Source organism: Eptesicus fuscus, chromosome 8, assembly GCF_027574615.1.
Source record: "Eptesicus fuscus isolate TK198812 chromosome 8, DD_ASM_mEF_20220401, whole genome shotgun sequence".
In the NCBI taxonomy this organism is placed as follows: Eukaryota; Metazoa; Chordata; class Mammalia; order Chiroptera; family Vespertilionidae; genus Eptesicus; species Eptesicus fuscus.
Genome location: NC_072480.1, coordinates 74,006,228 through 74,020,209, shown reverse-complemented (window position 1 = coordinate 74,020,209; position 13,982 = coordinate 74,006,228). Strand labels below are relative to the sequence as shown.

The window sequence follows — 13,982 nt, the reverse complement described above, 5'->3', positions numbered from 1 at the left end:
TGATAAAGTCCCACAACAGAATACAACACAACAAACAAACCTGCAGAGGAGGCCCCTAAGGAGGTCAAACTGCCCCTGGGTGACCCTACTACCCAGCCCATCTACCTCAGCTCAGCAACCAGCACTGAGGCCCTCTCTGCACACAAGTTTGGCCTGACCTATATTGAGGAATGGCGACATCTTGTCAGGACCTTATAAATGAGGTAATTACATTCTCCCGACACTTATGAATTCTCTACACTCAAGGCAAGAGTTAAGCAAACACCACTGATACCTTCTCTGCTTCAGAAACAGACACTCCACTACGGAAAAAACAGAGATATGTCTGAGAGAGGAGATGAAAAGGCACAGAGGACAAGCAGCCAGGCTGGATCCATTTAAAATTTTGGATTCCATAAATCCATCCAGCACCTACTACAGAGAAGTATATACAGATTTTTACAATGTTGCTCTAAAGAGTGAGGATTAGAGGGGAAGATGCCGAAGACAGGCTGAAAGGAGGGTGCACTACAAAGAGCTGTACTCAGGGACTCTCTACACACCAATTTCAGCCTAATATCACAACAGTTGAGTCAAGAGTGCTCTAGTCACTGTCACTAGTGTCACAGAAATCTGGAAAGGATGTATTTAATCACTACCTATTACTTTGGAATTTTTTCCTTCCCTTTTTAAAAAAGTTTTCCTGAAACTATACCTTGTCATCCATCTGGGCTCAACATGACACTCCACAACAGTCTAAAACGTAACGAGCTGAGCAGAAGAGGCCAGTTATAAAATTAGTATATGCTGTGGAACTCCATTTATGTAAAACACAACACAGGTAAAACTCATTTTTACTATTAGAAATCAGAAAAGAAAAAAAGTCACCACCAAAAATAAAAATCTCAACTCCCTTTCTCCTTAGTGAAAAGAGAGAGGAGGCTTAAATATATATTAAAATTCACTAGGAGTTATTTACCTTGTGTTATTAAAATATTACTAAATGTTAAAAAAAAATCAGAACAGCAGATGCCCTTGGGAAAAGCAGACACAACAAAGGCTGTGTCTGTCTCTTGATCTGGGTGCTTACACACTGGAAATGTTCAACTAGTGCAAATTCATCAAGCAGTTTGCTTAGGATAGGCACACTTTTATACACACACACACACACACACACACACACACACACACACGAGGCCCGGTGCACGAAATTCGTGCACAGGGGGTGGGGAAGTGTGTGTGGGGTGTCCCTTAGCCCAGTCTGCACCCTCTCCAATCTGGGACGCCTTGAGGGATGTCCGACTGCCTGTTGAGGCCTGATCCCGGGATCGGGCCTCAACAGGCAGTCAGACATCCCTCTCACAATCCAGGCCTGCTGGCTCCCAAATGCCCTCCCCTGCAGGCCTGGGTCCGCCCCAACTGCCATCCTCTGCTGGCCTGGTCACCCCTAACTTCCCACTTCCCACAACTGCCCTCCCCTGCTGGCCATCTTGTGGTGGCCATCTTGTGTCCACATGGGGGCAGCCATCTTTGACCACATGGGGGCGCCATCTTGTGTCTTGGTGTGATGGTCAATTTGCATATTACTCTTTTATTAGATAGGATGTTACATGTCAATATAAGTTAATGATGGAAGAAAAATGAAAAGGGAAAAGGTGACCCTCACCACCAGGTAGGGCACACTTAGGGTACCTCCTCTGGAAACAGTAATCTATACACACCACATGCATTCTTAATGGCCTATTTCTGATTCCTATAGACAAAGCACCACAATCAGTATCTCACATCTGTAACTTAAGTACTTTGTTTTATCCAATGTTCTGTAATTATCTTAATAATCCAGAACCAGGATATCCTGGTGTGCTGCCTTCACACAAACTCCTCCCTCTTCTCCACTCCCTAAAAGTACCTATAATCTCATTTATAGAAGAAAAGGTTGAAGAGTGAAAGACCCAATTTCTACTCCAATGGTAACTATCTACCAGTCCTGTGATCTTGGTAAATACATATCTTAACCTTTTGCACTCGGATGTCGAGTGTGACTCGACACGGTTAGCATTAGAATACAGGAATCGAGAAAAAAGCAAGCGAGTGCAAAGGGTTAATTTCTCTAAGCTTCAGTTTTCTCATATAGTATTTCATCCTATACAATAATCTATACTAATAAAAAAGTAATATGCTAATTAGAGTGGGAGACCTTCTAGGAGACCTTCCAGACAAAGCTATGGTGTCGGGGCCAAGGTAGAGGTGGTTAGAGGCCAAGAGGGGAAGGAAGTTGTGGGTGATGAGGCTGGTGGGGGGCGGGGCCTTTGGGGGTGAGCAGACCAGCAGGGGGGCAGATTGTGGGCAAGCAGGCCATCAGTGGGGGTCAGTTGGAGATAATCAGGACAGTGGGGGAGCCCTTTGGAGTGAGCAGGCCAGCAGGGGGCAGGGAAGGTGGGGGTGAGCAGGCCAACAGGGGGGGGCAGTCGAGGGTGAGCAGTTTGGCAGGGGAGGCCGTTGGGGGAAAGCACACTGGTATGGAGGACAGTTGGAGGTGACCAGGCTGGCAGGGGGGCATTTGGGGGCGAGCAGGCCAGCAGGCAGAGTAGTTAGGGGCAATCAGGCAGGCAGGCAAGTGAGCAGTTAGCAGTTAGCACTACCGGGTTGCGAGAGGGATGTCCAACTGCCAGTTTCAGCCCAATCTCTGTAAACCAGCAGTAGGACATCCTTTGAGGGGTCCCAGATTGGAGAGGGTTCAGGCCAGGTTGAGGAATTTTGCCTCCCCCATGCATGAATTTCATGCACTGGGCCACTAGTCCTATACAATAAAAGGCTAATATGCAAATAGACCGAACAGCAGAACAACCAAAACAACCAAACAATTGAACAACCGGTCGCTATGACATGCGCTGACCACCAGGGGGCATGTGAAGAACATGGCGGGCGTTGGCTGCAGTGGGATGGTGGAGGTGAGCGGGGGCACCAGACTAAGGCAGAGCGCCAGTTGCTGTCATCAGGGTGAGCCTCTGGTGGTTACTGAAAATTCTTTGCTCCCACCTGCCGCAGTCCCACCTGGCACTTGCACCTACTGCCAGCGCCAGCCCCGCTTGCACCCACTGCCGGTGCCGGAGCCACCACTTGCACCCAATGCCAGCGCTGGCCCCGCTCACACCTGCAGCCAGCACTGGAGCCATCGCTCGCACCCGCTGCCAGTGCTCGGTGCCGGTCCCAATCACTCAGCGCCATCAGTGGGTGCGAGCGGTGGCTGCTGGCCCTGATCACCCCCGAGGGCTTCTCCACCTCACCCTGCTCCTGAGGGGCAATCAGAGCAGCAGCCGCTGCTCACACCTGCTGCTGGCACCGGCCCCAATCGCTCCGTGTAATCAGCGGGTGTAAGCGGGGCCGGCAGGACGGGGGCTGCCGGCAGAGAGGGGAACAGGGGACACAGTGGGAGGGGCTGGGCGGGGGCACAAAGGATGGACTGAGACCCGCCGCTGTGCCTACCGCAGCCTCGCAGCCCACAGTTCCTTTTGAGGTGCACAAATTCATGCACTGGGCCCTTAGTCAAATATAAGATACCAGAAATTAGACAATATTCTGTGGTTTTTATATTCAACCAAATACTGTCAATTATGACATCAACTGTAAGACACATGCTACTTTCAGACATGTTAAATGTTTTTAAAAAGGTCATAGAATTGATTAAATATGGCACGTTAGAGAAGCACAATATTTTCTAAGTTTATTTTAGAGAGGAACTAAAAATATTTTTTTAAGTACATGTGTAATAGATTTTACTGTCTTGCATGCCTTGGAAAAACATTTTGTGAACTCAATAACAAAATACTAGAACTTTCAAATCTGCCTTCATCACAAGGCAGGAAATCTGTCCTAGAACAGATAGATGATGAGTTCATAGACACTGAAGCAACGTTATGCAGACAACCAGCACTGAGGTGGTAATTCTTAAATAGAGATGTAAGCAATTACTGTAGCACCTTGAAAATACTGATCCCTGCTTTGGGGATGGTAGTGCCTTACACAATTTCAAAGCTAAGCTTTATTTTAATGAGGTCACATAATGTTCAAGAAACTACAAGTTGCTTTTTTAGCATAACATTTTTATTATGGAAAATTTCTAACACAAACGTAGAGAATGACAGATATACATACTTCCATGTTACCATCACCCAGCTTTAAATAAAAATTTTACCAATCTTGTTTCATTAGAAATTATTTTTAATGTAAGAAAATTACTATTAATAACATTAAAAAAATCTAAGGATAAATAATTATTCTGACCCAGCATGGTAAGAGAAATCTTGCCATGTTCATTTCACTAGCAGATAACTGTGTCTCCCAATCATAGACACAAAAGCAGGCGAGATGACTGAGGTCTTTTTACTTCTGGTGTAACTTAAAAAATTTCTTTAGCTAAAATAAAAAATTAATCCTATACTTACTGTGATCTCAGTAACATTCACTACCAACACTAAACTTTATTTTACTTCAAATTATACATTTGCAATCTACTTTTTATTTACTCAAAAACAAAAAATATGAAAATTGCCAAGGGTAAATGGGTGAGACAGTAAATATTTCTTCACCTAGAGTTTGCTGATCTCTCTTACATTTTGTTCATGTATTTAAATAAAGCTAATTTAAAATATTTTTCAAGTGGTTTGTGTATTTTTTTTCTTAATTTGGCATTATAGTGCTTCCAACACTGCAAAATTCCTCTACCATTAAACTCTTAACTTCATGGGATCACTGTAAGGGTTATTTGAGTCCAAGTAAAGCACCTAGAACAATGTCTGGCACAGAAAAACAACTCAAAGCATGCCATATTGAACACAAAATCAGAAACAGGATAACAGGACTTCTCTAAGAAGAAAAACAAAGATAAATAGCAATCCGAGTTAGCTTGAGTTCAAAAGTGCAGGAACATGTAAAAACTATGTTCCTTCTTTGGCTTTCAGTTTCTAACATGGCTTCGTGAACTAAACTCAGATTTCTTTCCCTCTATAAAATACAGCTCTAATTAATTTTTTTTTGGATCACCATTAGTTTAACAATATTTCTTTCTATGTTGAAGTAGATAGAAATATATGGTCCCCTAAAAACTCTACAAGAATCGGCCTCTCTTCAGACTCCGGTTACAAGATCATTTATGTTTCTAATATAAAAAAAATTTACTAAAATGTTGCATGAAAGCAGAGTCACTAATCAAACTAAATGCCAATCATACATTAGCTCAAAAGAGGGCTCAGCATTTTTTCACAATGACAACAGGGAGCAGCCTCATTCTGCTCAGCTGTGTGATGGCCTCTTTACACATTTTCTCTATTCAGTATTACATTTAATTTTTCCTGTTTCTCAATAACAATTTCACCGTTAATCCTGTGTTCTTTGCTAAGAGCCTGTACCCTGACAATTTATAAATGGATTTTTCTTCACTTTCCAAGATGACTGTTAGTCTAAGTTTTCCCCCATCTCACTACCTCTCATTACAAAGGAGTCCCTCCACCTGGCCCACATGGCTCAGTGGTTGAGCATCAGCCTATGAACCAGGAGGTCAGGGTTAGATTCCTGATTAGGGTACATGCCCAGGTTGTGGGCTTGATCCCCAGTGGGGGGCTTGCAGGAGGCAGCCTATCGATGATGCTCTCTCATCATTGATGTTTCTATCTCTCTCTCCCCGTCTCCCTTCCTCTCTGAAATCAATAAATATCTTTTTAGAAAACAAAGGAGTTCCTCCTTCATATACTGCATCCTGACTCAGTTAAAGCACTCTAAGTCATGCCTTTTATTAAGAGAAAAACCACTCTCAGGTCTTTTTAGCTTGCAGCCATTGGTTCTTTACGCAACTAAGTATTTTACAAATATATGTATTTCTTTTTTTTTTAATATGTATTTCTTATTCCTACAGTTCTGTATATTTGTGCAAAGCAGATGAGAAAATACTATGCAAGTGACCAGAGAAGTATTTTAAAGCACACATTTCTCTAGATAAACTGATTATGCATCTTAAGATATAACACCGAAAATAACTAGTTTCTCAAAAGCAGTCATTAAGCATTATATCTGGATAATTTGGTGATGAGCAAATGCCAAACCCAAGTAAAGGAACAATGGGGGGGGCGGGGGGAGGAATCAAACCACCCCTCATTCTGCAACTCTTGTTAATGGAGGCATATGCATTGCTCCAGATACACCTACAGGCATGCTCACTTCCCCACAAATCCAATTTCAATAACCACCTCTCGCAAACTTACCAAACTTCGATACTGGCCCTGGAATAATTTTGAAGTCCGACTGTGGGAAGGTTGGGATCCCAGGGAGTCAAAAGACTTTATCCGATGAGATGAGGGCCGGGCACACACAGAGTCACTTCCCAGGCCAATGTCTGAAAAGGTCGTGAACGGAGAAAGGAGTGAGCTGAGACGCCTGACACCATGCACCTCAGTGCACACCAGACTCTAAACTGGGGCAGCCCCCGAGGGACACACCGCAGACCACAACAAAGCAGGCCATTTATGCAGTACACAAAGCGCAGATTCTGTCTGCCACAGACTTGCCCTCATTCCCCAATCACCTTTCCAGAAATTAATTGGAGATAACTATTTATTAGCTCTTCGCTAGCATAATTTTCAGACCTGTGAAATGTTCTGTAACCTATTTTTAATACTTTCACTTCATCTGGGGGGAAAAAACATCCTTACAAATTCAATTATTTTGCAGAGCACCACCCCATACTCATTCCCAATACATCACCACCACATGCCCACTTCTCCAGGATCACCGTCCACAGAAGCAGCAAGAATTATTTAACAACAAAAGGAAAAGACTTACTTAAAACAAACAGAAAATCCACTCGTAATTTCCAGGTAGAGAAGCTTCTGAGATTATTTCCTCAAAATGAAGGCAGCCCAAGCTTTATTCACCTCACCAAGTTGGTGAAAAGGATCAAAGTAAACAGCTGTTGCCCTAGCCGGTTTGGCTCAGTAGATAGAGCTTCAGCCTGCGGACCGAAGTGTCCCAGATTCAATTCCAGTCAAGGGCACATACCTGGGTTGCAGGCTCCTCCCTGGCCCAAGCCCTGACTGGTCAGGGCTCGTGCAGTAGGCAACCAATTGATGTGTTTCTCTCACATAGATGTTTCTCTGTCTTTCCATCTCTCTTCCACTCTCCCTAAAAATCAATGGAAAATATCCTCGGGCGAGGATTAACAATAACAAAAGTAAACAGCTATTACCAGTAAAGGACTTAGTTCTCTCTCTTCATGATTAGACACTCCACACAGGCCAACCAATAAGTAAATGTTAGCAACCCACTTCTTTGAAGTAATTTGATTTTTTAAAAAGGAAGCCATGAATAGTTTTCTAAGAAATCACTGTTCTGAGATGCACATGCCTAGCAATTTCCTAAAGCTACATGGGAGCCTTCTGTAAAAATGTCCTTAAACCGATGATCTCCAGGTCTATTTTCCTGGCAGATGTTTGGATTGGCTTATATCAAACATGTCAAACTCGTGGCCCACAACAAGTATTTTTGCGGCCCAGTCAATATAACAGTATGTAAGAAACGTTTTAATAAAAATTTCTTAACTTAATTTTTACAATATCCTGTAATACATCATTATTAATAACGAACTGTAACATTCACTAATGACTGATTACTATAATCTTGTTCATTCATTTCCCTTAGGCGCCTTACACGCAGGCACACTAATACTAGCAGCGAATATTTTAGCAGGCGATTGCCACGTCATTAGTCTTGGACTGACTTGTTTGGTGTGCGCAGCAGGAAATATTTCGCTTTCGGAGAACAAGAGAAATAAGTTTATTTGCATTATGCTTAATTTGTGCAGTTATTCAGTGTCTGGTAAGTTAATGTTTAAGAAAAAATATTAATTTTTATTAAAATGTTCTATTATTTTATGTTAACGATTACTCATTTATTTCAGCCCTTTGTATTCAGCATATCTCTACTGAAATAAACCTACGTTCCTATGAAAATTGAAGCTTTTGTTTTTTTGCGGCCCACATAAATTTAAACCTTGTTTATTTGGCCTGTGTTAGCCTTTAAGTTTGCATGCTTGGCTTACATCGTGTCTTATAAAATCTGAGTTAGTTGTCAACAACAAAAAGTCTGCAGATGTCACAGAAAAAAACAAATATCCAGTTCCTCTTGCAGCACAGGCAGCCCCTCGACAGCCATCCCAGCAAACAAGTGCTGTGAGGGGCACCGGGGCCAGTTCCTGAGTGAAGAGGACCTCCAAGCCAGGACTGCAGCCCAAAGTGTTCTGACTCGGTTCCTCCCAGACACAGTGAAGTGAGTACACTTCATCTGAAGGGCAAGGTCAAAAATGAGAAGAAACCATGACAAAATAAACTTAAGAGGTCTCTGATCAAAAGAGACATATCAAAGTCTAACTTTCTCCCAGAAATCTGAAACTAAAATCTGTAAGAAGAAAAATAAAAATGATCTTAAAACAAAAGAGCCACTAAGTCCTTCTTTTAGATCCACAAGATAGAACTTCTCGAAGCTCATGGGACAGATACAGCCCATGAGGAATTTGCACAGAATCTCTCCTTGTCCTCACTTTGGTCTGGGAGCCAGAGGAGTATACTGTGTCCCCACCTCCACTCACCCTCTCCATGAGATATGACTGGAGTTCAGAGCACTGTGAACCGAGTACCCTGATTACATACCCTCATAGCCCTTTGGAAACCTTGCCCAGGTAGGTATTTACTTTAGAGGCCAATTCACTGGCAACTCAATTGTCATGATCACACCTCAAAAACAGTCGTTAGATCTGCTAATAAATATGAGTTTTAATCAGCCTAATAAAAATACAGAGGAAGTGCTTCTAACTCCAAGACAGCTTATGAGTGTAGCCACATGAATGGGACATTTCTCCTCTGCTCTATTTTCAGGCAGTAACTACTCTGCCCACAGAAAGGAAAACACCTGATATCTATCTGAGGACCTAAAACGGAAGATTCTGTTTTAATAAGAAAAAAAAAAAAAAATCCCAGCAAAAGTGATAACCAAAAAAGTAATGTAATAGAAGTTTATTTTTTTGAATTTTATTAATGCTCATTTGTCTTGCTAAAAGAAAAGAAAGGGTTTTTGCCCTTTTGTCTTCACACCCCGTCAAGTTCAATTAAAAAAAGATCTTACCTGCTGTTACTTTATTTAAAGTCACTAAGGAACTGAGGACCTTGTTAAAATTCTGCCCCTGGTACAAATCATTTGCATCAAATGTCTGAAAGGAAAAATTAAACAAAATTAATAGAGTCTTGTGTTGGGTGCAGGATAAACCAAGTTTTTGCAAAATGAGAGAACCACATGTAGGATTTCCAGGTGAAATTATAAAAATGCAGCACACACAACTTGAAAAATCAGGACCAGTGAGCTCAGCTTCCAGTCTGGGGTGGGAGGTCCAACAGAATATCCTTACAAATACCTAAAACCTGGGCCAGAGACCAACTCCCCAAACTCCTTCATAACCTGGAGTGGAAGGCCTTCCCAGGTTAGGGAGCCAATTCTGCCAGCACACCAATCCTTCTCTTTTTAGATTAAGGCAGAGGCCACATGGCAGGCATACTACCAATTTCCTCTCCTAGTCACAGTCAATTCCAAAGCTAACAGCAGCAAAAGAGAAACACAGGCATCAGAATGGATGAGAGTAAAAGGAAGGGAAGATAAAAAGATGCAGATTCCAGAATGAGAACAGGTATGGGGGCAAGGGAGTCCTTGACCCTCAGGGATGAGGGCTGAGGCCCGACCAGAGCTGTCTAATCTGAAATTCCTTCAATCTGATCGGCCTAGAGACAAGGGGAAAATGAGTCAGCCCCAATGCACACACACATTAAAATAAACAAGAGCTCATTCCCATACACTATCTGAAAATTACATATGGCTTTTCATCACCAAATAAACTCCACACAAAAATAATTTTCAATAATCAAATAATCCACAACTCTGCCAGAAAAATTATGAAAATATTTCAAAGATGCAAATAACAAAAAGATATGGTATTTAGATCCACCAAAATGTAAACTGTGTTAACATATTTCCAAGTGTCTCTCAGTGGGACAAAAACAAACATGACTAGATATCCAAGAATGAATATCAGCACAGGAGGGCCCAGACTTCCTCTCCCCGTTGACTGCCACCTCTCCCCTCATTTGGTCAGTTCCTCTACCTCATGGGTCCTGGCAGGACCACCCCCCTTTCCTGCCTCCCAGCCCCGACCTCTTTCCTGGCTAACTCTTACTCATCGGACTTCCCCAGCCTCACTTCCTTCACCTAACTCAGTTAGGTCCCCTAACCAGGCCCCGCCAGCACATTCATCACAAAGACAACATTACATTTAATGTGTATAGGCTCCCTCTACTGTAAAGTCTACAAAACCAGATTTTACAACACCCAACATCTAGCAAAATGGCCAGCACACAGTAAAAATTCAAGTTATTTGCTGAATGAATAAATGCACCAATCCATCCACCATTTATTTAGCTGCACTAAATGTCACAATGAGTGCCATTCACATAAAGAACAGCTAAGAAGAGCCATTCTAAATCTGAGTAATTATTGCTCTTTCTCAAAAATCATCTTCAGTTAATGATCTCCTGCCTTTAATTTTGAAACATGAGGTATGTTTTGAACATAAACAAACAACAAAATAAAAAAATTCAGAAGTTGAAAAACTTCAAGAAAGGAAGACATCAAATCACTGAGTCAAGAGAGGAGCTGAAAACGCAGCTCACTTTTTCTAAAAGCTGAAAGAGGAAACTAAATGGAACCAAAGGACTTGGTATGAATACATCTAAACATTCTGTATACAATGACTGATGCCCTATCTCACACAGTTGAAATACAAAATAAAGCTAATTTCATGATGCCAGATCCTTCCTATAAAAAGAGGAAGCCCTTAGAACAGTCTTAAGAACTATCTTATATTATACAATTTAATTCATTTATTCTGATACTTATTTTTAAAGGAATTCCAAGTCAAATCAGAGCATTATGTAGGCTGACATATCCACCTACATTTTTTTTAAATGGGCTAATTATATATTTTTTAACGAATTAAAAGTATTAACCTCAGTAGGCCTCAGTTTCCTTACATGTAGAACATGTTACTTGTAAAATGCTAGAGTAGGTGATCTGCAGCAGTCTTTCAGCTCTAAAGTTATAATTCTAAAGCCTGGAAAATTAAAACTGTGGTATTCTACAAAAAGAAATCTACATAAATTGTCTACTAACCTTCATTGTGGTGAAGCAGCAAGTCATAAAACCCAGAAAAACAGGATGTTAAATACTGAAGTTTCCTGTTATTCCAGAACTATATATCTTTCTTACTTGGATACCAGGAAGCGTCTGGTTGGCTAAAACTGCCCACCAATGGGGTTCAATGTGATGTCAGAAATTAAGTGAATTCACATATATCCCACACATTTCTTAACAGGAAACTACACAATGAAATGAGACAAATGTTTGCCACTAAGAGGAAAATAATGCATATTCTGAGTCAATAAAATGTTTTGACTAAAAAGTGCTTCTCCAGAGAAAGATAACAGACTATTTCCTGAAATAGGAATCTATTGAACAAAAAGCAAAACCAGAAAAATCTTAGGGCACTGAGAAAGTGTACTATGAGAACAAGAACAAAAGTTCATGAGAACTTTTATAGAAATATCTCTGCAAAAATAAGTCAGCCTATATGTGAGAATGACCAGGACATTTAGCACACTAAATTATCTCCTGGGTCACTCGGTGCTTAAGGAGATAAAAACCCTGGGAGGCTGGCCCACCTCATACCTAACCACTGATGCTCTAAGCACAGCACACTCTCACCTCTGGCTGGAATATGGAGCAAGCTGGAAGGAAGGAAACACACACAGTGGTTCATTTTCTTCAGGTGGTATTGGGAGTGATTATCAGGAGCGGCTCTCCTGGAACTTTTCTAAACCAAGACTACTTTACAAAATCAAGCCACATCTCAGACCAATTTAATTAGAGTCTCCAGGGAAGAGACCCAGGTTAATGCTCTCCAGGTGGTTTTGAGCAACCAAGGGTGAGAAGCACTTCCCTGGAGAGATGAGGAAAGTGTCCTGAATTCTCTCTCTAGGCAGACCCACGCCTCACCTCTGTCCCTTGTAAGCACAGTAAGGAGGGAACAAACAATACCCCACAGATCTTAGAATCTACCCAGTTGGAAAAGGAAATTAACCAAAAACTCACCCTCACTTTCACATTTAAGTGAATTATCCAATATTCTCAACAACAAAAATAATCGGATCAATATTCCAACCAAAAAATTCATACTATTAAATACATTAGAGTTTATTTTTAATATTTTACTTTTATTAGATGCAGATTCCAGAATGAGAACAGGTATGGGGCAAGGGAGTCCTTAACCCTCCAGGAGAGGGCTGAGGCCCAACCAGAGCTGTCTAATCTGAAATTCCTTCAATCTGAGTGGTCTAGAGACAATACTACATAATGAAATACAGTAAATACAAACCATATAGAAATGAGGATAGAAGAAGCCCAGAATATTAAAATACTTTTAAGAATAAAAATACATTTTAAGAATTCTCTCTAGTCTCTCATGGGGAAAGAGAGACAGGGCTGAACTAATATGACAAGGCATGTAGTGAGAAGGAGGCAACACTGTTCTGTGAGGACAGATAAACTTTCTGAACTTGAAGGCTGCCCCCTGCTGGTTATTGCCTTACACAACTTACTGAAGCCCCCTGGGCCTCAGGTTGCTCATCCTTAAAATGGGAAGGAGGAACAAAGAAGATACTGAGATTACAATAATGATGATAGGTAGCAGCAATGTGCAAATGCTTCGCATGTTCAAAAAGGATAATGATTTAAAAAATAGGGTGAATCTTGCACACCAAGCCTCACTCTAGTAAAAACCCATCAAAAATTACGTCCTACCAAGGAAAACTCTTATTTTCTAAAATACAAACAACTACCAAGAAAAAAAAAAAAAAGCTTCCTCGATTGCTGTAGGTGCTCACGAACATCTTAAAGACCATCCAGAAAAAGGACCACAAGTCTCCACACCACATGCTGCACACGCCACACACACACACTGCAGCATACAAACCACACACTGCACACACCAAACATGAACACTGCTTTTGTAGCACACACACACCACAGAATGTACACACTGCTTCTGCAGCACATGCACTGCTTCTACAGCACACACCAAAGCATGTGTTGCACACTATACACATGCACACTGCTTCTGCAGTATACACCAAAGCATGTGTTGCACACTATACACATGCACACTGCTTCTGCAGCACACCCTACACCAGTGATGGCGAACCTATGACACGCGTGTCAGCACTGACACACATAGCCATTTCTGATGACACGCGGCCACTGAGGCGGCCGCATGCCGAGGATGAAACATTTGCTGCTCCTGAGGATGAAACATTTGCGAAATAATGTTTTTTCCTCAAAGTGACACACTACCCGAGTTATGCTCAGTTTTTTGGCGAAGTTTGACACACCAAGCTCAAAAGGTTGCCCATCACTGCCCTACACACTACACAGGCAACACATGCACACTGCTTTTGCAACACACCAAACACTGCACACATTGCTTCTACAGCACATATACTACACCATATAGCACAGCACATGCACTCACTAGTGCCAACTTCCATAATGTACATCAATATCAGCAAGAGTCCAGCTCATACTCCAACAGGAGATTGCCTTACTCCATATCAACCTGCTACGGTTCCCATCCAGAATTCCTACGCAAGCTGCTGCTTCTGACACATACTCCCCCCCCCCCCACACACACACACACACACTCACCTTTCGGTCTCAACAAGGTTGGACTCTTTCACTGCCCCAAGGCTCATGAGGGGAAATACAAACACCAACATGAAAGAGGAAGGACACCCCTACCAGCATGTACTCCAGGTCTGCTCAACACTGTGGATGTGATGATGCCTGCTGCCCATCACCAAAGC

The 13,982-nt window shown here is 42.0% G+C and overlaps 1 protein-coding gene across 4 annotated transcripts in view; it reads right to left on the bottom strand.

Moving 5' to 3' along the window:
- The window catches only part of ARHGEF7 (Rho guanine nucleotide exchange factor 7), a 139,717-nt gene that overhangs the window by 74,851 nt on the left and 50,884 nt on the right, over positions 1-13,982 (bottom strand). For 3 of the 4 annotated variants that reach the window (XM_028148819.2, XM_028148823.2, XM_008143929.3), the window contains exons 3-4: positions 9,148-9,232; positions 6,237-6,367 (exon numbers count right to left, since the gene is read on the bottom strand). The exons of the other annotated variant lie outside the window; for it this stretch is intronic. In XM_028148819.2, the coding sequence (XP_028004620.1) occupies positions 6,237-6,367; positions 9,148-9,232 (216 nt within the window). The remainder of the gene's footprint in view (positions 1-6,236; positions 6,368-9,147; positions 9,233-13,982) is intronic. 4 annotated transcript variants of the gene reach the window in all.